The 25837-nt window shown below is 41.4% G+C and overlaps 1 protein-coding gene across 1 annotated transcript in view; it reads right to left on the bottom strand.

Annotated features, from left to right (window-relative positions):
• Positions 1–7784, bottom strand: part of LOC147891140 (excitatory amino acid transporter) — a 51426-nt gene extending 43642 nt beyond the window's left edge. The window contains exons 1-2 of the mRNA XM_087389965.1: positions 7563–7784; positions 7270–7407 (exon numbers count right to left, since the gene is read on the bottom strand). Of these exons, the coding sequence (XP_087246091.1) occupies positions 7270–7407; positions 7563–7650 (226 nt within the window). The 5' untranslated portion in view covers positions 7651–7784. The remainder of the gene's footprint in view (positions 1–7269; positions 7408–7562) is intronic.
• Between the last annotated feature and the right edge of the window lie 18053 nt (positions 7785–25837).

The raw sequence follows: 25837 nt of genomic DNA, 5'->3' as shown, positions 1-25837 counted from the left end.
CATACCTAGTTCGGAATGCGGTCCTATCTATGTGTTTAGCATAGATACGGATTTAATGATAACCCGTACGCAAATCAATCTTAGTGAAGTACTTCGCTCCGGCCAAACGGTCTATCAAATCATCGGAACGAGATAGAGGGCATCGATTCTTAATTGTCACTTTATTTAATTGTTTATAATCTATACACATTCTCCAGGAAGAATCTTTCTTCTTTCTTAGGAGGACAGGTGCACCCCAAGGTGATTTACTTGGGCGGATATAGCTCATATTCAGGTAATCCTGTAGCTGGGTAGCTAACTCATCCTCCTCTACCTGGCTCATCCTATAAGGTGGTACATTGATAGGTTGAGCCCCTGAGACTAAGTCTATGCGATGATCTACTGCCCGTTCTGGAGGTAAACCTTCCGGTAGTTGAGCAGGGAATACATCCTTAAAACTATCTAACAACATTCTCAATTCCCGGTGTTCAAACACACTTAGATCATTTTTGTTTATTACAGAGACAACAAATGAAGAAAGCGGAATCAAAACACACTGATAGACATCATAATGAGAAGTGTTTAATATATTCCGAAGCTGCATCGCAGATACAATAGGTCCCTAAGAAGAGGGAATTTTATCACACTGAATACAAAATCGGGTGTCCTTATCTACAAAAGAAAGCGTATGCTCCGTCCATCCAATTTGAATATTGTGGGTTTTAAACTACTCTATTCCGCTCAACAAGTCTACATGCTCCAGGTGCATAACATAACATGTGAGAACCCCTGTGTAGGCTTGAATCCGGATGGGAAGCGCTTCAACCTTGCGATCCCAAAACTGCTTCCCAGCTGAAAGCTGCACCTCATAGGTGTGATCGCTAGGTACTGTGGACAGCCCCATCTTCTGCACAAATTTGTAATTAACAAAGTTGTGAGAGCTGCCCGGATCAAAGAGAATGTGAACCTGTTGGTCCATAACTTCTCCATAAACTCGGAAAAGATCATGGGAACCAAACAACGAAGTATTGAAAGTGCAATTACAAGAAAGTGGGCAGGTAATGACATTTACAGAAATACCTGTCATCGAGACTTGGTTCACTCCCTTGGCTTTGGTACCTGTACCCGCCTGGAGCTTCGGTCCAAGCACCAACTTTTGGTTCTTGCGCTTTGGACACTCATTCTTGGTGTGGCCCCGCTCCTCGCAATAGAAGCAACGTCCTTCTTTATTGAGCCTCAAAGTACGAAGGAAACGGGCTTTACCATTCTTTGCTGGAGTCAAGTTTTTCTTGGAGGCGTTGTCCGTAGACTTCGTCTCCCCAGTACTAGTCGTAGGCTGAAAGAACTTGCGTTTGTTCTTTCCACTCGTGTCGGAAACTGTAGTTGCTTTGGCACCGGCCATGGTATCATCATAAATGCGCGCATAATTCATGGCCTCCTGCAACGTTGTGCATTTGTTGTTCTTTATTTGCAACTTGTATGAATCTAGCAAACCATCCACGAAGAAACCTAACAGGGTCACTGGATCCATCTTTGTGACCCTGGTTTGCAGATCCCAAAATCTTTGAAGATAAACTTCAAAGGACAAGTTTAACTTTGACATATCGAGGGCTTTAAGCTTGCCAACGATATCATAATCATCCTCCCTCTTCAGGAACTCCTTCCTGAAGACCCCTTCAAATCTGTCCATGTATCTGGCTTAGGCTGGAGTTCCTTCCACCATAGCAATGCTTTACCTGACATGAAACCGGCTGCAAGCTGGATTTTCTTCTCATCTGAGTATGGGTGGAACTGAAAGTGTACCTGCCACTTGTGTAACCAAGTGTCAACTACCTCCTTCGTTCGAGACTTTGGATCTCCCGGAAAAGGATCAGGAGTTATATTCAGGCCTAGCACTGAAGCCATGGCATCCACATGCGTGAGTGCCTGCACAGTGCTAGCCAGAAGAGTGAGAGTCGACTGAATCCCTTGGAGTTGCTGTGTCAACCCCGTTTGATTTGCATTAACCTGCTCGAGTTTTCCATCCAGAGCAGTGGTAAATTCACTGAAGGCCTTTTTCGTAATCAGGTCATCATAAAGACCCTGATCCTCCTCTCCCACAGAAGTGTAATCCAAATCCTGCTCTCCCATGGTGAACTCGGGATTTGCAGAATCAGACATAACTGAAATCTGATTTGAATATAAACTGAGAGAAATAACTGACTGAACCGAAGCGAAAAGGAGAATGGAGCAGAGGAAAACCGTCCCAAGAGATGCTGACGGAAGGAGATGCTGAAAACTGGCGAACCCGAAGGCGCAACAATCCCCGAGTCTGGCTGAAATCGATGCCGAATGCAGCGTACGGAATCCTGCAGCGATCCGGAATCCTGCTGACCGTACAGGTGACGCAGCAGTACGGACAGCTGACATGGCTGTACGGCTGCTGGCGCAGTCCGTACGGCGGCTGACGTAAGTGGTACGGCTGCTGACGCAGGCCGTACAGCGACTGATGCAGGCCGTACAGCAGCTGACGGAGGCTGTACAGCGGCTGACGCAGGCTGTACCGCGGCTGGCGCAGGTGTACGGATGGCTGGCGCAGGCTATCCCGCAATTCGATGGCGCAGTGAAGGCTCTTTGCAAGCTATGGCTGGGCTGGAACCCCGCCCATCTAAATAGGGAACAGGGCATCCTAATTAGGAAGCCCTGCTTCCAAAAAAGGCCCACCCTCCCAGCTTTGGAGGGTGGTGCTTTTTTCGAAAAAAGCAACCCTCTTCGCAGGGTGGTCGCACCCTGTTCCTGCACATTGCGCCTCTCCCTGCCCTGGCCGAAATTCCATACCAGCCCTGGCATCCAATCTCCGCCTCCCCCGCAGCCCTTGTCAGTCCCTTCGCCTCTCTTTCCTTCTTCTCTGCTCTCTCTCTGCTTCCTACATCCTTCTCTCTCAGCCCCCTTCAGGAATTTCGAAACTCTCTTCTTCTTTCTCCTACCTTTTCCCTACATCCTGCCCACCCCTGCTAACCCAGGAACCATGCAGAATTTGCAGCAGCAAATTTCGAATTTTAGGGCATACCTGGAGAAAGAATTCGTCAAAAATTCTCGCATCAGAAGTTCCTACCTCAGGAGCTGGCTCTGATACCAACTGACACATCCCCGCACTCCTGAAACCTCTGATCTGCAAAACAAACACACGCCCCGTGAGATACTGAGCAGGCTGCTCACCACCCAACCATGACATCTACGGGATGTGATCCCGAATCAGGAGATGTCCCCTCCGAGCCACGAGCTGAGCTACTGGCACGAACTCCCAATCAGATCCAAACCAGCCTGGTGTCCCATACCACCAGGTGGCGCTGTGAAGCCCTGGATCTGCCACTGGGCCTTGGGCTACGCTAAGATGCAGGCGCGCGTCCGCGACTCAATCCAGGATCAGACCTGGCACCTGGGAACGAAACTTGCTCCCAACTGCACACTGAGAACTGAACCCCCTGGGCCCCTTTTATAGACTCGGGCCCCGAGCGCCAAAAATAGCGAAGACCTATAAATAGTTCGTACCCTTGCCACTCAACCCGAGAATCAAGCCTGCCTAGCTCTAAGCCTCCCCAGGCTAACATGAGCTAGTCCTGTGTACCTAGTACACGTCAGATACCAATCCGTGCACATGACAGGTACCGTCTCTACAACCTAGCCACCAAGAAAATATTAGTCAACAAAGGCATGTTCAAAGAGCGCAACACTGAGGATGTTGAAGCCATAATGAATGTGCCGGCAATCACAAATACCTAACACAAAGAAGAAGTAGAGAAGGAAGAAGAGGCACTAGAAGTGGTTGAAGCTTCACAAGCCCCAAAACCACTAAGGACACCCTCTAGCTAGAAAGGAAAGACTTCCCCAACGGTACATGCATACTTTGGAGGAGTCATGTATATCAATTGATGATGTTGAAAGTAGCACTCATGCTATACACAAAGATCGCAAAGGCTAGAAAGATAAGAGTCTAGACATTGATGGGGGGTGTTGGAAATCAATGATCAAGCCTCTAGGCTTCCAACTAGTGCCAATGCTCATTTTAAGGCCCCCAAATGAAGAGAAGCCATGGCTACAAAGACGAGATGGGATGAAATTAGTAGTCCAGAGTCTAAACACAAAGGGGGGGTATTGAAAATCAATGCTCGACCCTATGGATCCATAAGCAATAGCATAGGTAGTGGATGGATGCCCCAAGGTATATGTTTCATCCTTCTATCAATTAGAAAGACAGGGTGATGTGTGGACAATAGCATTGGTTATCAAGCAGCCCCAAATCATGCATGTGAAGGCATGGCATGTACAGTTGCAAATCTTCAGCAAATAATGAGGCAAATAGCCATGTGGCATAGGGCAAGTGACATGGCAAACTTTCCACGTATCAAGGCAACACAAGAGGAGACAAAAATACCATGTGACAGTCACTCTTGATGTGGCATTTGGTCACAAGATCATCGATTAGGGTTACACACCCATCTCCACGATAGGTGTCAAGGCCTTCACTGCTCCATCTAGGAGAGTAGAAGGTAAGGAGCAGGTCTTGTGACCATCACTTGGAGCACATAGTTCCCCACACGAGAGTGCAAAGATCTACATTGTCCTCTCTCTCTCTCTCTCTCTCTCTCTGTCTCTCTCTCTCTCTGAATCTCATATATGTGTGAACAATCGTTGTGCATGTGAGCAAATTGATACTACTCTCTCATAGCCGGATTACTCAATGTGAGAGACATAGAATGCCTAGGTTCAACAAGGGAGCACGGAGACTAGCGGATCACTATGGTAGGCTCTAACACCAAGGAAACCTCTCACTGCTCTCTTCAATTAAGGGTTGGAGTGCAACTGAGAAGGAGAAAGCACAAGAGACTGCAAGGGATCTCAGGACAAACCGGTGGGGAAAACCTCTGCTAAATATGGCAAGACTGCTCCACAGAAGAGATGACAAACAAGTGTGGGAGGGACGCCTATATACAGGCAGCCACCTCCCCCCCACCAACATGCTGGTCTGTGGGCCGACCCCTACAGTAGGTGGACCGTGGGCTGACGCCCTACCTGCCCATGGGGGCTGCCACACACTCAGCCCTATAAGGGGGGCTGCTCCCCTGCCCAAAGCAGCCCGACTGAGGACTCTACACGCTGACCCAGCAGCCATGGGGACCGACCCCCTCTGCCCTACAAAAGGGGCCACAACACAGCCATCTAGGGGCCTCTACCCCTCCACCCACTGGTCGACCAGGACAACTCAGCCTGCAGCCCTATAGGGTGCAGCCACGCAGCCATAAAAGGGGCTGAATCCCCTGCCAACAGGCAGACCAGCATGACAAGGTGGCCGACCATGAGGTCAGCCCACCTCAGCCTACAAAGGCCTCCACAGGGAAAGCTCTCCATCTCCGGGGACAGCCACAGAAGCCCCCAACACTAGGCTGACAAGTGGCAACCATTGGGCCCAGTAGAACCCCAAGGTAGGGTCTCTACAGTCGGCAGATCTGCCCTACCTACTCTACTCTCACAAGGGGAGGGCCCACCCACAACACAGGCCTCACTCAACCTAGCCTAACCTCTCATGGGGCAGGCACACCCACAAGCAAGGCCCTCTTACTATAGGCCGAACCCTACAGTAGGTGGGCCAACCCCCCACCTGCCCATAAGGGCTGCCACACAAGGACAGGCCTGCATCTGGTCGGCAGTACAATTGCTGGGGCAGCAGATCTGAGACAGTAGCGGGCCAATGGCTGGCTACCACATGGCAGAGAGGGCCAGGATGACTGCAAGCGGCAGTCCTACAGTAGCAGACAGAATACGACATTCAGGTGCATGATTGGGCCAGAGGAAGGCCGGCTGGCAGCAGTACAAGTCGGTTGACTTAAGGTATGGTCGCTGATCTGGTCCACCAGATCAGTAGGGCCTGGAGCCCCATATAAAGGCCCATTGCGGCCATTGAAGTCTAAAGGAGAAGCACAGTGAGCCAGGAGAGTTCTACCACAGTACGAGCAGCAGATGAAGTCTGAGTCTGGTGCCCTACCTCAACAATTATTTGCTGTAGGTGATGGCAACATTTGACAAGGTTTTGTACTTGGATCTGTTATCTATATATGAAAGTGCTGTACATCTGTGTGTATTGGGCTGCACATCTGTGTGTACTCTCTCTATCTGAAGTGTTCTCTCTCGATACATACAAGCACGGAGTGAGTTCGCATTTAAAGCTTTAGTTGTGAAATCTCGAGATGATGTTTTTTTCCCCCTGCATAGGGATTGGCTGTAGCAAGCAAACCTTTTTCTATAACATGCTAGACTAGGTACTGCTGCTACTGTAAAACCTGCTAGGACTGTTGCTGGTCCTGCTGCACTGACTACTGCTGCTCTGGAGGCTGCTGCTACTGCTGGACCTGATCCATCTGAATGAGGAAAAGGCCTCCTTCTAAAGCCCTGAAAGCTCCTGTAACTGCCATCTCACAGACACGTCTATAACTGCCACTTCCAAAGACTGTCCTGTAACTGTCATTTTTGCAGACTAATCTGTGAGTTTACAAACTGGATCTGAGCCCATAAAAGGCTGCTGCAGATCCCTATTTCCTGACCTACTGGGTCCTGTAAATGGCCTAGACTGGCTGATACTAGCCTGTCCCATATGGCTGCAGACAGATTTTCATAGGCTGACAGATGCCTATGACAGAGACTGCTGGATCCTGGAAGACCTCGCAAAAGTAGGAATATATAGGAATAATGGGGATGGCACTTTCTATATTTGGCACCCACTTAGAAAGACACTTAATCCATTTGTGGCACTTAAAGGACAACTTCTTCGGCATTTCTGGATTACACGACACACCAAAAAAAAGCCTTCTCTTTAAATGATTACACAGGTCCTGCTACATAAAGAATACAATTTTAAAGTCTCATGGGAGAAAACGTGAAACCAGCGTGAAATATCTTGCTTGCAGTTCTAAGGGAAAACGATGGGAAAGGACAACTAGGAAAAATCGAACTTGGAAGAAAATCACCAAAACGGGTGACTGAAGAAAGGTTCAGCTGATGATAGCGGGAAGCTGCAATTATAACTAGACTGACACTTGAAAAGACTTGAGAATAATGTCTCACGTCCTGAAATCATGTCTGGACTGTCATAGGTTCAAGATGCGGACATTGCATTCTTCAGAACAAAAGACTATCTCATAAACACGCATGCCCAATGCGCATTCAAGGCCATAATCAAAGCCTTCAACTATGCACGGCCGAACGTGAACCCCGGCCAGAAGAATCATGACAAAAAGCCAGTTTACAGAAGTGTACCTCGAAACCTCCTCTTGTTGACCTCCGCATCCTCTTTCATAGACTTTTCAACGTCAGCCTGCAGCTTCTCTTCCCAATTCGCCAGCCCATTTGCCAAAGAGATTCCGATCCCCATCAAAAGAAGATGCTCCCATGGATCTGAGGCAAAGGAAAAGGAGACTAAATGGAGGAGAACCCAAATCTTCTGAGAGTTGCTGAAATCAACTTCACGCGATGCTAGGCATGGATCTTGAAATGTTGAAGAGAGTAAAGGCAAATTGAGGCCATAAAACGATGAAAGAAAATGAGCATACGTCTCATGAGGCGCTGTTTGCGGATGGCGTTGGAGTAGAATTGGGAAGCGAGGCCGAGAGCTGCTCCTACGAACGTCGCAGTTCCCATCTCTTACGAGGTCGGGGGCTCCCTGTTTTGTGTGGGAATGGGGTGCTCTTCTTCCTTACCACTCAAAATCCGGTTGCTATAGAAACATGGAATTCCACAATTTTACATGAGTAGCCTTGAGCTCAAACCCCACGAACACCTCAAGATTCTATCTTGGTTACCTCTTATGGGAATACTGGGGGCTATTGGCACTTTCAATTTCAGTACAACTCAAAAAACATAAGTGAAATGTTTGAGTTTTTCAAATGTTTAAGTTTTTCTCAACGAATCACACCACTTGGGTTCCCAATTTTTGAAGGTTTTTCCTCAGAATTTGCATACTTTTTAAAATATAATTGATTGCCTCAAATTTTGCAGATTCTACAAAATTTAGAAACTAACTTTTTCTAATGAAAACATCGTAGGTTCATTCTATATAGTTTGCAGGTTCTCTCAACGTTGCTCCACATTTTTTGCTTTGCTTTTAGAATATATTATTATATTGTTTATTTAAAGGGTACAAACATTGCTAAAGCGAGAACCCAAGCACCCCACCGTGGGCATCCCATGGATCATGAATGGGCAAGATTATATTTAAAATGGGTACAAACATTGCCCACCCACGTTCAGCCCACAACCTTGATGCATTCAATACACCATGGGTGTGCATGGATTTGTAAACACCCTTACTCCAAAGCCTCAACGCTCTGAGACTCCATAAGCTTGTTCAGTTTCTTCTTTCTCTCCCTCTTGTCCATATGCATGGGAGTTAAGGGTGAGAACGCAAAGCGTTTTCTCAGCTTCGTCCCGGCTATTGGCTTGCTACTTCTCTAAAATTCCCTCCCACTGCCAATGCACGTCTACTCCAATCGTGAACAAAATCACTTCCCAAACACAATAAGGTAGAAATGAAACCTACATAGTGTTAGAGTGCATTCCAGCCCAAAATACGAGATCTCCATGGATTTGACTTCTCCCTCATCCTAGCTGGCATTCACTCAAATCGTTGCTTTATAAACACAGGCGCCCTTAGCGAATGCCCAAGGTGTCTCCAAATGCAAGCAAGCTTCTGCTAGGTAACACCGTAGCTTTAGGTCCATCATGCCACCCAACCGAGAAAGTGAAGATCTTCTCTAGAGTGCACACTAAAACAGCATGCACCCACCAATAAAAACAAATGATCCAATATCTCTTTACATGCCTTAGAGAATGAGATCAGGTCATCAATGAACAATTGTAGGCCGACTCGACTACCAAAATGCCGTTTGATAATATTATGGAGGATATCATAGCAATCATGGATGCTATGAAAGTAATTGTGGGATGATTGACACAATCATCTCAAATACAAAATCCAAATGTCCCAACCACTAGTCTGTCATTGGATGCATAAGAAGCTATTGCAGGAACAACCTAAATGGGGAGAAATGCTAGATCTAGAAGCCAACCTATTAAGAAATCAAACTCACAGGTTCCTAGACCAAAGAGGCCACAAAATCCTAAAGTGATTGAACCATAATGGGACCATATATTAAATATGTAAGAGTTCGTAGATTGGAAATGTAGCTACTCTTGTTGGGAGGAATTGTACAGTGGTCTACCTTGCATAAAGGACATTTTCTTGGAGATATAAACAATAAAATCACAGGATTTCAAATGCTAGGTTTATTAGAAGTAGCAAAAGCATTATAAGAAAAGTGCAAAGTGTTGAAACCCTAGACCAAAGGGCTCCAATAATGAAGTGAAGGACCAAGTGAATTGAATGAAGGGTGAAGCAAGCCATCAGCCAAAATCCAAATTGTTTAGACCAACCTTAATTGAAGACCTAAAGGCAATGAAAATGGTGCTTCAAACAGGAGGCGACCGAAGTCACAACAATAGTTTTGACAAGAATTCCTCTCAAGAGGAATATTCAATAAGGACAATTGGGCTTAAATGTCTAGCACATGGGGTACTCACTAAGTAATGTCTAGCGCATGGCGTACACACTAAGTAATGTAAGGAGAGAGTATAAAAAGAATGAGTGGTTACTTGTAATGAGGTGGTTGTGATTCTACTGGATAGTGTATTATGTTAGTTTGCTAGTTCTATAGGTTTTGATGATGGGCATAGTGTTGTTAGTTGTGTGATGTGTTGAGGCATAAGCATTATGCATGTTGGGTGATGTGTGAATGGTTGTGTGAGTGTGCAGGTATAGACAAGATTATGTGTGCGTTGAGTATGGTCAAGCTCATTGTAATGCCTTTGGTAGATGATGAATTGAACACCTCTTTTGTGTAAACACTTTTGAAGGCTCTGAGGAGTTAACGCACTTTCTTTTGTTATGAATTCACGTTCATCTATTGAACCATCTAACATACAAATGAGCATTCTACAAAAGGGTCGTGATGCATGTTGAAGCATCTTTTCAAATAATAAGAGTTTTCTTAGGCAATCTAAAAACAAGCATACATCCTTTGGGGAGCCCAAAGTTTGCATGTCTAAGTGAATGAATCTACATGTTGATAGGACACTTTATATATAACAATTTTTTGTGTGATCCTACTGGGTAGTGTCTATGCTAAATGTGCCAATGGAGGAAGATGGTGGGATGGAGCCTGCAAGAATGGTGAAGAAACCAATATTAACAAAGGATCAAGAAGGGAGGAAGTAAGGCAAAGGTACTAGAAATTTCTAAAGAGATACAATCCCAAATAGTGCCAGGATACAAGAAGCGATAAAGTCAGTGTGAAAGTTTTATGAACAAATAGCCACCAATGAAGTGAGTGTGGCCTAATTGGACTCTTCAACCATAAAAGGTGTCATTATTCTTCCACTACATCCTACATCGTAGAAAGATTCAGTTATGAGGCTACATCAAACTATGAAAGGGAAGTTACTTGCATCCCACTGAATTCATCCATTTGGCACTGAGATGCAATTGCAAAGAGATGATCTATGGGTCAAGTGAAGCGTACACCTTGGTACTAAGTGTGTATAAGACAAAGACCAAGTAGTTCAAACCAGTGGAAAATGAATATCAGGTCCAAAGAAGTATACAAGAGCTTGTCGATGGAAAAGAAATCAGCAAAGAAGAGAAGAGCGAATGGCGGGAGTGAATAACCAAACTTCCCAGAGCTTGTCTCACTGAACAATGAGGAAATCCAAGCTAGAAAACGACGTGGGGAACTTGAACATACGACTTCATGAGTATAGTAGGGAGGAAGGAGTGCAAGAAGGCTAAGAGAATCAAGGCTCTAGCTTTAAAGGGAATATGAGTGGAATGGGAAGTAGTCCCCATTGAATCCACAAAGGAAGGCAAGTTCAACAATGCACTCTATGAGAATTGGAGATTCATTAGAGATCCTATCAAGACCAAAGGTGAAGATCGAATTTCCAAAGTACATGGAAAGTCCTTATTCTAATTTGCATAGATTTCAATGAATGGTAGTGTGCAATGCAATACAAGGGAAATGGAGAATTTGTTGTACTTTACCCATGACATTCATAGAGTAAAAGATGAGCTAGCTCTCAAAAAAGACTCAGCAAATATAGAAACGAGAAGCTAAAAGACTTCTCAAAGTGATGCGAATAAGAGGAGATCTAGAAAATGAGAAATTTGGTGCATCTCGCACAAAGTGGATGGGCATACCAATAACGCGATCGAAGGTGAAGATCGAATTTCCAAAGTACATGGAAAATCCTTATTCTAATTTGCAAAGATTTCAATGAATGGTAGTGTGCAATGCAATACAAGGGAAATTGAGTACTTCTTGTACTTTACCCATGACATTCGTAGATTAAAAGATGAGCTAGCTCTCAAAAAAGACTCAACAAATATAGAAATGAGATGCTAAAAAACTTCTCAAAGTGATGCGAATAAAAAGAGATCTAGAAAATGAGAAATTTGGTGCATCTTGCACAAAGTGGATGGGCATACCAATAACGCGGTCATATGCAATCGTTCATGTTACACGACTAAAGTGTGCTAGTTTAACAAAAGAAAATAGACCATAGAGTCCATTAGGTAGAGAGGGAGTGTAGAAGGCCCTATCATATAGACAAGCCCAATAATGCCAAGATTGTTGTTTCATTAATTTTGGACTCATATGTCTGCATTTGGACTATTCCTTAAAATCCTTCCTAAATGAAAAGTTTACTTTATGAAAATGTCATTCGAGAATCAAAAGTTTACTTTCTAGCATTGTCATTTCCACATAATACATTTCAAAACATCTCTCTAAAATGTTGCACTAATAATGCAAAAACTACGATGAAATCCTAATTTTGTATTTCTTGTTTTTAAGAATCGTATTCTTAAATTTAAAAATCCCTTGAGTTATTAGTTTAAATCCATGAAAAACCACGCTCTTGAAGATTCACAAAATTTTAAAAAGGTATACACAAGAGACCTGCAAGACTCTTTTTACTTTCAATGCAGAAAACTATAACACTCTTGAATATTCAAGAAATTAAAAGGTTTATATAGACATGAGACATGATGGAATCCTCTTTTGTACTCTAAAAAATAGCAATAGCTATGCTTGCAATTTTACATTATCATAAGTTTACAAGAAATATTGCTTTGGATGAGTCTTTGTACAAAGGATCTACCATGGCCTTTTCAATAATTTATTTCTACCTTTATAGTGAGTTAAGTACAAATGGGCGATCCAAACATGAAAGGACCTGCCGTGGCCTTTTCAATAGTTTAATCCTACCTTTACAGTGACTTAAGTAGAAATGGGCGATCCAAACATTTGCTTGTTTGAATGTCCTTTTTTGTTGTCACAGAAATGAGCGATCTAAACATTTGCTTGTTCGAATGTCCTTTCTGTCGTCACTTGTTGCTTGGGTGCCATCTTCATTTACTCTCATCTAACGACCACTACCACCTTCAGTCTTTCTCGATATTTGAATGGTGTTATCATGGGCATTCTTCATTTGCACTATCTCCTTCTACTTCCTCCTTAGTGAGCATCTTTATGAACTCTGTAATGTGTGAAATAATTGGTTGCAGTAATTTTATTTTTTCTTCTACATCATACCCCATGTGCTTCTTTGTTTTCTTCGTCCTTGATTTCCAAGATACTATGACTGTCTCTGTGGAAAGCTTTGAAATTGCATCATGGTTTAGGACCCATTCCTTTTTCAGACAACTACTATACAATGTATCATTATCCTAGTTCTCCTTCCTACCCCTTGGCTCATGCTGTAAATGTTGTAGCTCTCCCCTGGTCATCCATGCTCATGTCCACTACTTTTGCAACCCAAGACTTCACGTTCTCATGTTCATCATCCGATGGTCGAACTGCAACAAAACAATGGACGTCTATGTCTATTTGTGGCATAAACTCTTTCTTCTTGGGTTCACAATATGGACGTGGGAGCAGTAATTCAAACTCATTTTCAAATAGTCCATATGATGTGCGCAAGTCGTTACCAACATTTGGCCAAAATAAAGGCCGTTTTGCCTTAATATCATCTTCTCACATTTTTGCAAGGTCCTTTATCAATTGGTAGGTCTTGCTAATTACAATAGTAGTGTGTTCCTTCCAAGAGGGCTTCCAATCAGGAAATCTCCAGAGCATTTCCTCTTTGTATGTAATTAAAGCTTTTCAGCCTTCTATTTCACCTTTGGATTTCTCATTGAATTCTTTTATAGGAGCCCATGTTGGATGCATTTCTTTGCTCGGAATTGAAGTTAAGAGAGAGTAAGGTTCTTCAGGTTCCCATTTTGTATCAAGAGAATAGTGTTGCCACAACATCACTGGTTTTTCATCCTTTAAGAAAAAGCGAAAATAGTGTGAAGCGCCATGACCTATCAGGGCATCACCACCTTTTTGTATGAAAGGTAGAATAAAGCTCTTCCAATCATACATCCTTTCAACCATTGAGCATACCATTCCTTCCTTACGGCCACCAACTTGCCTCCCACATTTTTGTATCAAGTCATCCATCGTCTCCATGTCCTTGTGTTTTAGTTCTCTTGAGGTCGTGCTAAATACCTTATCAATATCCTCATGTGTGTGCCCAACCACCAATAAAAACCCAACTTCAATCTCATTGAAGATTCTATGAGCGATTAGCATTGAGCGAAATGCAAAGAAGAGTACATTCTTATTCTCTCATCCACAATTGTCTACCTGTACTCTTAAAGTTGGTAGGCAACCTTTTTCTGCATGTACATTGTGAATTGCCTTCATAACGGATGTTACAACTTGATTTCTATCATGTAGATGCAAGGAATCAATCCATGTGTCTGCAAAAAACTTAAATCCATGCACTAACACTCCACATAGATGTGTCTTTTATAAGTATTTTTCTTGTAGCTTAGGTGGAGTGTTAATGAATCAAGGTAATGTTGTTGTATTTTGATCCATACCATCTACAATATGCACATATACTCATTTGGATGAGAAATAGCTTGCTCCTTCCAAAATACATATTTTATTCTAGAATGTCGAACAAGTTCATGTTGCACTCTCAAGTGCTCGCTTTGGATCATCATAGTTGTTGCACTTTGACATTTTTTGCCTCTTTGGGATTTTAACATGTCCAAAGCTTTTTTTCCAAAGAGTATACAAAGTATGAAAAGATGCCGGCGCATGCCCTCTTTGTCTCTATGTTTCTCCAATAGAGTTAAATACTTCTTTTTTTGTCAAACCTATCGGAAGATGCATTTTTGATAGATGGGGTTGCAGTAAAGCATTTTCATGAATGTAGTCTTTCAAAATTGCTATTACCGCAACCGTTAAGGCTCTTGTTTTGGGCCTTCCTATGTTTCCATGAATGGTAAATACTCCATACTTTGCTTTATTAGCCAAATTCCAATATGTGCCATGTGATAATCTTGTAATAATGCGATATGCATTATTGCAAATGCTTTTTCCTTTTATAAGAGGCCTTATCTGTTGTCCTGAACTTCGCTTCTCTTATCATTTACAAGAAAGCAAGATAGTCTCATGAGTAGGTATTCATTTCTTTTGCTTCCTTTCCTTTGCCAGACATGTTCTCTACAGCCCTTGATGTCATGTAAGTTAATGGATCGCATACATCCACGCTTACAGCATGTAGATCACATTTCTTTTAGCATAACATCCTCATTCATTACTCTTATTCTCTTTGGTTGCTTTTCTGGATTTGCTTAGACTCGCTTTCGTTTCATGCATCTGTATGTCCGTTTTGGGGCCTTCTATACATCCTTATTTGGATTTGTGTAGTTCTCCTTGTAAGATTTATTTGTCACTTTGTTTTCATGGGATGTTGCATCCTTGATCTTATCACTCTGACAGTCAAATACTGAATAGTCCTTTGTTGATCTCATCCATGCTTTTGATACATTCGTCAAACCATTTGTAACATTAATTGTTTCACAGTCAAAGTCAAATACCAAATAGTTCTTTTTTGATCTCATCCCTACTTTTGATACAATCATAGAACCACTTATCACAATGGCGATAGAGTGTCTATGGATTTCATAACTCCATAGTCTTGAAACTCCTTAACTCCTAAGAGAACATCACTCATTATATCATCATGCATGATTTCCATAATTCCATAGCTACTTGGTTTGACTCCAAGAACTTTATCTGTATCCATGAAGCCATCCATGCTTGATAAGATATCACTTTTGACATCTTTGCCCAAGTTCTCAATGTGTATGAAGTCATCCACCCCGGATAAGGCATCACTTGTGAAATCTTTTTCTTTCTCGGTACCAATGAACTCATCGACTCCTGATAAGATGTCAGTGCTATAGTTGAGTGCATTGGAATCATCCATCTCTGAAGGAATAGAGCTTGGTACATTGGCATATTCTTTCAATTCTTTGATATTGTAGTATACATTATGTTTATCATTAAAAATCACATGCCGAGTCTTTCCAATCTTTAAAAATTGCATGCTCCATCTCAAATCCTTACCTACCTCATAGAAGGGACCATCCAATGAGATTGAGTTATCATCCATACCATCATCAGTAACTTTTTGAATTCTCATCTGCGCAAATGTCCAGTGTTCCACTTGTTCAAATCCCAAGACTTGACCTTCTGCTACATTCTTATTTGCAAATGATAACATTTGTAAAATATCTCCCACTCTAAAATCAAAAGATATGCACTTTGTATTCATGATGACATGTGTTGGATAAGTCTCATCTCTGTCCCATGCAATAAATGCTTTGTTGGAAGTATTATAGGACATAACATCTCTAAGGATTTCCATATCCCCACACTTATGCTTTAGCTCAACATGTGCACTAAGAATCTTTTATACGATAATTGACACCTTATCTTCGCCAAGTCTTCTAAAGTGACAAATAGAATTTGGATCACTTTCATGGATTGTAGCAAATGCAACTACTTCTCTTTTACAACATAGAATCACCTCCATCCCCATAATAAAATTTATAGCCTCCTTTGTGAGTTTCCCTTGCAAACAAGCTGTAACAACCATTATAAAGAACATTAGTCTCTTCTCGATAATCTACTGTATTGATTATTTAGAAATCTAGATCATGTTTAGAAAATATGGGAGGTCTTATTTAGAAATCTGGGTTTTCAATAAAGGATTTAAGATTTAGTAATTAGCAATTTGGTAAACTCAAATCCTCTAAACCCTACCCCCTAAAATAAACCCTAAATCCTAAATCCTTAATCCCAATGCTCTAAACCCTAATCCTTGCCTTTTGAACCCTAAATCCTAATCTTGGCTCCCTAAACCCTAAACACTAAACCCTAATTCTAGCCTTTGAAACCATAAACCCTAAATCCTAAACCCTAACCCCTTAACCCCTAATCCCTAAACCCCAAATCCTAAACCCTAACCCCTAACCCCTAACCCCTAATCCCTAAACCCTTATTTTGGCCCTCGAAACTATAAACACTAAACCCTAAATCCTAACCCCTTAACCCTTCACCCCTAATCCCTAAACCCTAAACCCCAAATCATAAACCCTAAATCTTAAACCCTAACCCCTAATCCTAAATCCTAATCCTAGCCCTCAAAACCCTAAATTTTATACCCTAACCCCTAATCCCTAAACCCTAACCCTTAAACCCTAAACTAAAAACCCTAATCCCTATACCCTAAACCCTAAACCCTAAACCTAAATCCCAAACCCCTGCATCCTAATCTATAAACCCTAACCCCTAATCCCTAATCCCAAAACCCTAAAACTAAACCCCTTAACCCTAACCCCTAATGCCTTAACCCTAAATCCTAATCCTAAACCTCTAAACCCTAAACCCTAACCCCTAAATTTTAACCCTAATCTTAGCCCTCTAAACCCTAAACCCTAACCCCTAAACCTTAAACCCTAATCTTGGCCCTTTGAACCCTAAACCCTAACCCCCAACCCTAACTTCCAAACCCTAATCCCTAACCCCTAAATCCTAAATCCTAATCCCTAATCCCTAAATCTTAAACCCTAATCTTGGCCTTGTAAACCTAAACCCTAACATCCAAACCCTAACTCCTAAACCCTAACCCCTAATCCCTAAACTATAAAGCCTAATCTTAACCCTCTAAACCCTAAACCTTAACCCGTAAAAACTAACCCATAATCCCTAAACCCTAAACCCTAACTTGTAAACCCTAAATCCTAAACCCTAAACCCTAACCCCCAAACCCTAAACCCTAAACCCAAACCCCCAAATCCTAAACCTTATGATTGATTTAAGTAATATCGTTCATTTAAGTAATAGTTTTCATTAGGATTGATAAGTGGGAGTGGAATTGAAAGTAGGAATATGGGAATGGGAGTGGGAGGTGGGAGTGGGATAAAGGGAGGGTGGGAGTGTGGAAGTGGGAGTGGGAGTGGGGGAGGTGGATGTGGAAGTGGGAGTGGGAGAGGGAGTGGAAGTGGGGGAGGGGGGGTTGGGGGTGGAGGTGGGAGGGTGGGAGTGGGAGCATGGGAGCGGGAGTATAGGAGTGGGACTGGGTTGGAGAGGGGGAGGTGGGAGAGGGGAGGGTAGGAGAGACCAATGGAAGAGTAGGTACTTGGATGGAGGAGCCAATGGGAGAGGAGATAATGTGATGGAGGGGCCAATGGAAGAGAAGACAATGAAATGTAGGGACCAATGAGAGAGAAGCACTTAAAACCCTAGCTTTTCTTATATATACTCTCCTCCTCTCATTCTTTCTCCCATTTCAACAAGAAAGAGCAAGAGGAGAAGCAAAAGGAGGAGCGAGAGCAAGAGCAAAGGTAAGCACAAGCATACGTTTCAATTATCTCAATTTTCTTCCAGGAATTTTCTTCTTTAAAATTTTACTAGAGAGAAAAAGAAGGGAGAGAGAGAGAGAGAGAGAGAGAGGTTGAGGGGAGAGTGAGGGAGGGGAGACGTAGAGAGAGAGAGAGAGGAGAGAGTAGGAAGGTGTTGTTGCTGCAGTGCAGCGCAAGAGAGAGAAGGGGGGAGAGAGAGAGAGAGAGAGAGAGAGAGAGAGAGAGAGGCAAGGGAGAGGAGAGGAGAGGAGGCACAATAGGGAGAGAGAAAGAGAGGAAGAGAGAAAGGGCAAGAAAGAGGAGAGGGAGAGAAAGAGAGGGAGCACACACGAGAGAGAGAAGGGAGAGAGAGAGAGAGGCGAGAGAGAAGGAGAGAGAGAGGGAGAGAAAGAGGAGAGGGAGAGAAAGAGAGGCAGTGTGCACATGTGTGTGTGTGTGTGTGTGTGTGTGTGTGAGAGAGAGAGAGAGAGAGAGAGAGAGAGAGAGATAAAGAGCAAAGGAGAGGGAGGGGAGAGAGAGAGAGGTGTAGGGAGAGAGTGCCGCTGTCGTAACAGCGCATGAGAGAGAGAGAGATGAAAATCTAGGGAGGGAGGGAATGAGAGAGAGTACGAGAGAGAGGGAGAGAGTGAGAATGAAAGAGATAGAAAATCTTACCAATGAGGAGGAGAAAGGAGTGCGTGACGATTAAGGAGGGATGGAGGAGAGATGTTTTGATGAAGGGATGTGGGAGCTATGATCAATGAGAGATATTAGAGGAGAGATAGTGAAGGAGATTAGAGACGACAATGGATATAGGAGTAGAGGCGACTATAAGGAAGGAGATTAGAGACTACTAAAGAGAAGATAAGAATGACTAAATGTAAACGTGTGGAAACTTAAAAACAAAACTATGTACCTTGGTGTGTGATTTAGTCGAAACTTAAACAAACAAAACTATGAACCTTGGTGTGTGAAAAGACAAACGTGTGAAAACTTGAAGAGTGTGTGAAAAGACAAACTTGTGGAAAATTGAATTTCAAATTTCTCGCTTTTTTTAAAATTTAAAATGAGTTTCACTTACATTTTCAATTTACTAGTTTAATTTCTCAATTGAAACTTATGGAATATAGTTTTAAAAAATGTATTTTGTGTTGGAATATAGAAAGTACAATTTCAAATTTCATACCTTATTGAAAATTTTAAATTAGTTTAGCTTACATTTTTAATATATTAGTTTAATTTATTTTCTTTTAGGGAGAATTAATATTTTCTTCTACGTAAATTTTAAGTTTTTTATTTTAAGTCTTATTTTCTAAATTTTACGTTTAAATTTTTATATTTGATAAAGTTAAATTTTAATTTATTTAAATTTCAAATTATGATTCAAACTAATAAGAATTTACTTTGTCAAAATTAAAACTTCTTATCAATGTGAATTTTAAATTCTTATTAGTTTTAAGTGAAATTAATTTGAATTTAAAAAGGGTTTGGGAGTTTGGGTTTAAGGTTTAGGGATTGGGAGTTTAGGGTTCAGGGTTTAGGAGTTAGGGTTTAGGGTTTAGGGTTTGGGAGTTAGGGATTAGGATTTGGGGGTTAGGGATTAGGATTTGGGGGGTTGGGTTTAGGGTTTAGGGTTTAAAAGGACAAGATTAGGGTTTAGGTTTTAGGAATTAGGGTTTGGTATTAGGTTTTAGGGATTAGGGTTAGGGTTTAGGGTTTAAGATTTATGGTTTAGGGTTTAGGGTTTGGGGTTAGGGTTTAAGGTTTGGGGGTTAGGGTTTAGGGTTTGGGTATTAAGGCTTAGGGTTTGGGGGTTAGGGTTTAGGGTTTAAGGTTTGGGGGTTAAGGTTTAGGATTAGGGTTTAGGGTTTGGGAGTTAGGGTTTAGGGTTTAGGGTTCGAGGTTGGGGTTTAGGGTTTAGGATTTAGGGGTTAAGGTTTAGGGTTTGGGGGTTTTGGTTTAGGGTTTAGGATCTAGGGTTTGGAAGTTAGGGTTTAGGGTTTAGGGATTTGGGTTTAGGGTTTAGGGTTTAGGGTTTGGGGGTTAGATTTTAGGATTTTTGGGTTTGGGGTTTAGGGTTTAAGGTTTAGGGTTTGGGGGTTAGGGTTTAGGGTTTTAGGATTTGGGTTTAGGGTTAGGGGGTTATGGTTTAGGGTTTGGATTTTGGGTTTGGGGTAAGGGTTTAGGGTTTAGCATTTGGATTTTGGGTTTTGGGGTAAGGGTTTAAGGTTTGGGGTTTGGGGTTTAGGGCTTAGGGTTTATTGTTTGGAGGTTAGGGTTTAAGGTGGAGAGGTTTGTATGGTTTGGGTTCGGGGGTTTGGGTTTAGGGGTTAGGGTTTAGGGTAATGGTTTGGGGCTAGGGTTTGGGGTTTGCAATCCATTTGAATTTTTAGTTTTTATTATTTTTCATGAAGTCAAATTTAAATTTATTGATATTTTAACTTCTTATTAATGTGATGTTAATTTCTTATGAGTTGTAAAGTAAATTAGTTTTTATAAATAAAAATATTGTCTCATTTTTAAAATTGTTTGTCTCAATTGTAATTGTCTTTTTTAAACTCACAACCTAAGTATATTAAAAAGAACAATGGAAAAGAAATTATTTCTTGCTTTTAACTCGCAACCTAAGCATATTAAAAAGAACAATGGAAAATAAATTATTTCGTGCTTTTATTCTCTTCGATGGTTGGTGTAGTCTAGATTAGCATAGATTAGTTTATCCTTAGAGGAGAAAACTCCAAAAAAACCAATCAAAGCCATGCTCAAAATTTCCCGACTAGTTCCTAATTGGAGTTAGTCCATTCGTTCACATGTGGTATCACACTCACAACAACTATACCATTTAAGCAATCATCAAGGTTTAAAACTTTCAAAATGATTGGAAGTTGTATCAGGACAAGACAGATTATAGTTGTATCAGTTGTGGGAGTGGATAGAGCATATTATATTTGTACCACTTGAGGGAGTTGACAAAGCATATTGCACTTGTATCAGACAAACTTCATATTTGTATCCGATTATACTTTATTTCATTTTACATATCCACATGAGCAACTTCTGGATGTGATGTTTAAGTTACACATAGTTAGGTATTTGAGATATTTGTCTTTTTGGATTTGTGGTTGTAATAGACATGTTTTGGGTACAAAGGGGCTTTTCAGTAGTTATTCTATTGTTGTAAATGAATCAAGAAGGTAGCTGTACTATGCTATGCTACTTTTGTATGAAAGTATTTTTATCTTCATGCTTTGGTTATTTCAAATGTTCAAATTTGGTCTCTTCGATTAAATTCTTTGAACATCCATGTGAACTGTGTGTTTGTAGATGTCAAAAAGTAATCATAAAGCTATATGGCAATGAAGAAACTTGCAATTGTCGTATGCTATATGGCAATTTATTTTCTTATTGCATAGTGACATGATATTAGGAGAATCAAGTTAACTTGCAATAAATTAATTTTATTTTTTTCTTATAAATGTTTGGGGAATTACAAGCATTGCCCAAGGAATCTACAATAGTGCTACATTTATCATATCTTACAAGAAGATCTTCCTTATGTCTTTGTGTATCAAACATGAATAAGTTTTTACATCCTTGATGTGGCAAATAATGTAATATTTAGTAGTTCCAAAGTCTACAAAATTAAAACACAAATATAAGGCATGATGGATATTTTAGTTTCATTTCTTATGTTTTAAGACTATGGAAATGGAGTTTGAATTGTTGCACTTATAATGTAACTTTCATGATATCAAGCATGATCACTTCACAAATCTTATATAATTTGAGGCATCATATGTTCATGTAAAGGCAACAATGCTTGCATCAAATTTAGAGACATTTCATGTGTATGTACAAGCACTAGGGCCAACTCAATAAAAGAATGAAAAAACCAATAATATTTCATTTGCTTATATGTTCTAATCTCTTTAAGTGTATTGAGTTACATACTTTTTAATTGCATTCTTATTGTGCTAACCAAAATGAGAAGTTTGCGCATCTAGTTTTAGTGTATATTCTATATTCTATATTCTATGTAGTAATTTCTTTCAAGAACCTAAAATATGGTATATTTTAAGCCTTCTCATAAATTGCTACTATAAATTTTGTGCTCATTTTTTAAAACGACTTGAATTACCCCTAATTTGGGGAGAATCTTTAAGCGCAATTACCCAAACAATCTACAATAATGTTTGAGAACATTGTTTTTCCTCTCAGTATTGCTTTAGAATCTTGGATTACCCGAAGCATTGTGAATTTCAGTGTGCCAATTGGTCCCAATGGATGAGGGCTTGAGGCAGAAGGAGAAGCCAATGGTTGAGGGCCTGAGGCTTCTAAGGAAAGTGCCTCAAAGTCCACTCTAAAACAAATTAAAGCATTCAATAAGGACCATCACCCAAGAATTTTAGGTTTTTCTAGAAAAAATCCCTATTTTTCAAGGGCAAGCCAAATATATAGCTTCTCTATCTCTATCTCTTCTCTATATATATTAAGAGAGACTACCAGGAGTCACGAGGGTGTCACAGGGAAGGAAGTGGTTGGTACCACATGTTGTCTAGGGAAAGAGAGAAGCTCAAGGCCTTATAACATTGTGGTCTTTTGTGGGGGAATGGGAAATTCTATGCAAGGTGGCAAGTGGTCCCCTACCTTCTTCCCATTTTTTTCCCACAAAACCAGGGAGCACTTGAGCTCAATGGTTGAAAATGACATAAAATATTAATCATTATGACATTCAACATGGGAGATTTGTTTTTCCCATGAAACCCCTTTCCCACCATGTCATTACCCCTTTAGTTTCCCTCTCATGCTCCCTTTTCCTACACAATCACCTCCCCTTGGTGCCTTGCTACACATGCTAAGATTCAAAATTTACCTCACTCCTCCATCACTTCCGTCACCCTCTCCCACGATGGCCATAGCCTCCCTGGACCACTACATCAAGTTCTTCTCCTACCCACACTACACTTAGCACTGCACTATCCTATAGCACTACACTCAGGAATGCACTCATCTTGCATATAACACTCTATCTCTTTCAGCTCCTCCTTAGTGTGCCCTTACTCTTCTTCACTTCATCTTGCCCATCCCTATTTGTTCCTTCAGCCCCTAGTGATGCATTGCTCACTATTGCTTAAGAGATTTTATGGTGCCTCCCTTCTAGCTCCTTGGACCACACAAGTATTGTGAATGGTCCACAATACCTAGGAGACAACTTCAAACATTTACCTATTTCTGAAGATTCGGGTACCTTGAGGTAGACTTTCTCATTTACTTCGTGGGGGTTTGCATAACTTTGTGCTCTATCCTGAGCTCTTCTTATGCTATCTTTAGCTAACTTAAGTGTTTGATTCATATCTTCACAAGAAAGTCTTTGGCTGCTTGAACCTTCTCTTTTTTGAGTCCCACTGCCATTGGGGCTCTTGGTTGAAATCCATACATCATCATGGATGGACTAAAACTTGTAGCTGAATGTTTGGCACTCTTATATGCAAATTCTAATATGGGCAAATATTGTTCCCAATTAGTTTGCCATTTACTTACATTTGCTTGAAGCATATCCTCAATGATCTGATTGACTCTTTCAGTTTGACCATCACTCTGTGGATGATCCACGGTGCTCATATTCAATGAAGTTTCTAACCTTAAACACAACCCTCCAAAAATGGTTGTTGAATTTGCTATCCCTGTCCTAACAATACCGGCTAGTAGCCCATATAGTCTATAGATATGCTCCACAAATAGTCTAGCTAATTCTAGAGTTTTAACATCTTCATTGATAACAATAAAATGAGCCATCTTGGTCAACCAGTCCACAATTACACACACAGAGTTGTGCCCCCTCTATGTCCTAGGTAATCCCACAGTAAAATCCATGGAGATGCTTACCCATTTGCTAGATGGAATCTCCAATGGGTATAGGAGACCTCCTACCTTAAGGCGTTCAACCTTATTGACCTGGCATTTTTGGCACTACAATACATAATCTTGGATGTCCTTATGAAAGAAAAGATATTGTCACTAGCATTATGTGTTGGGGTAAAGGCCAATGGCCCAATATATACCCCTTTGTACCATACATACATAATAAGAGCTTACCTTGATCTGGGTGAGTTAGCACCCACACTTTGGGTGTTCTCCTTTTCTTTGTTGCTCTCTGATAAGACCTCCTCTCCATCAACTGGTATCAGAGCTTAGTTGAGCGAAGCCAACAAGGAGACTATAGCATTGCGGTGTTGCTATGCCAAGAGCCCGAACTTGTTGCGTGGAGTCTCCTACTGCCTGTGGGCTGCCCATGGGAGCTGTATTTTGACATATACTAGCTCGTTTTTACTGTTTCAGCCTTATATATCAGGTTGCCTCGACTGTTCCAGCAATCTATTGCCTTGTTTGAGTGGGGGAGAAGGAATATTATCCATTTACGATCAAAAACGACCTGCTGCTCTGCAATTCCAGCCACTAGAAGTTGCTTTTTTGGGGCCCGAAAGCAAAAACGTCTTTTGCTTGTGGCAGACTCCAGTTAATCAAAGGCAGCTGGTACATTCAGATTTCAATTAGGTTTATGCCTTCAAGTTGATGCATATCAAGCCAAAGGTTGGCTGAAAGTGATTGCTTACAATTGATGCATTTTGAGCCCTTGTTTAGTTGAGGAAGTGAGCATAAGTGAGCAGTGTTTTTCTGAAGCTGTCTTTTATCCCAGGAAGGGATTATTTTTGTGAGTGCAATACTCTTTCCACTAAGGGAATTTTTGGGACAACAATTTTCAGAATTGTTGGGCTATTTCACTAGAGTTTATGCCTCAAATGCTTCAGGAAAAGTTGGTGATTGGCAATTTGCAGTCTTGTGACAGCTAGAAAAAGTGAGCAGGTGGTTGTTTTCGGAAGTGAATATTAGAGAATCCATGAGGAATTGTCTTTTGAGTTGAACTAAGAAGTTTTAGTTTTTTGGACAATCTACAATCTTGTTTCTGAAAGCGTTTCAATTCAATATTTAGAGAAAAATTTATGATGACCGATATGCCCATGATTTACAGTTTTGATAGTTTATGACAACAGCTAGAAAAAGTGAGCAGGGGCCTGCATTCAGCAGTGAATATCAAAAAGTCCATAATGAATTTAGACTTGTAGTAAACTAGAAGTTTGTAAATCTATTGGTTGTCTACAACTTAGGGTTTATAGCAAAGGCCACCGCGTTACGGTTGGGAAGATATTAACAGTTCAAAACAAGCCAAAATTGTTGCAGGCTGTTATTACAATCGTAAAAGTTTGCAGGTGGTGGTTTCCAACAGCAGATATAAGAAAATCTGTAAGGATTTTGTGTGGGGGTTAAAGGTCACTGTGCCTTTACCTCAGTTATGTACAATACTCAAACACATATATAAATGAATGAAAAAGAAGATTAGGGTGTTCTGCACCTACCAAAACTTGTGTGGCTCTCTGTTTCTCTGTCTCCCTCCTCCGTTCTTGCTTCCATTGAGAGCACTCTCAACTGGTATCAGAGCTCGGGTGATCTACCTGAGCGTGCGTGAATGCTTGAAGCTCAGCAGCTCTGTGGGAGGAAAGAGAAGCTCTGTGGGAAGCTTTGTGGGTGACTTTACTTGCATCTGAGTGTGCAGAGACCTTGGAGGAACCTTTGGAAAAGTCACTTTGGTTTTGCGAAGTGGTTTTGAGAGCCTGTTAAGTGTTTTCAAAGAAAAAGTCGTTTTTTGAGCTTTTCCCTGTTCCGTTCAATGACAGAGACTCCGTATTGACTTGTAGAGGCAACTATTGCTTGCTTTTGGTGTCCACTTCACTTCGGGAGCTTGGAAACACCTTCATTCTTGAATCTGAGATCGTTTCATTGGATTTCTGACTCACTATGTCAGTTTCTGTGTTTTTCTGCCCGGGTGTTAGAACACAAGTTTGGAGCAACCATTTGCAGATCTGTCAGTTCCGGTGGACTCAGGAGGTCCTAAAACTTCTATGTTGCTCATCATTCGCACTCCGGTGGAGTTTACAAACAGCTCTGTTTCCAAAAACGTTTTTCAGT

This window comes from Dipteris shenzhenensis, chromosome 18 (genome assembly GCF_047967505.1).
Source record: "Dipteris shenzhenensis isolate YYH24624 ecotype China chromosome 18, Dip_SZ_1.0, whole genome shotgun sequence".
Classification (NCBI taxonomy): domain Eukaryota; kingdom Viridiplantae; phylum Streptophyta; class Polypodiopsida; order Gleicheniales; family Dipteridaceae; genus Dipteris; species Dipteris shenzhenensis.
Note: the sequence above shows the minus strand (reverse complement) of the source record. Positions and strands in the feature narration are given on the sequence as shown.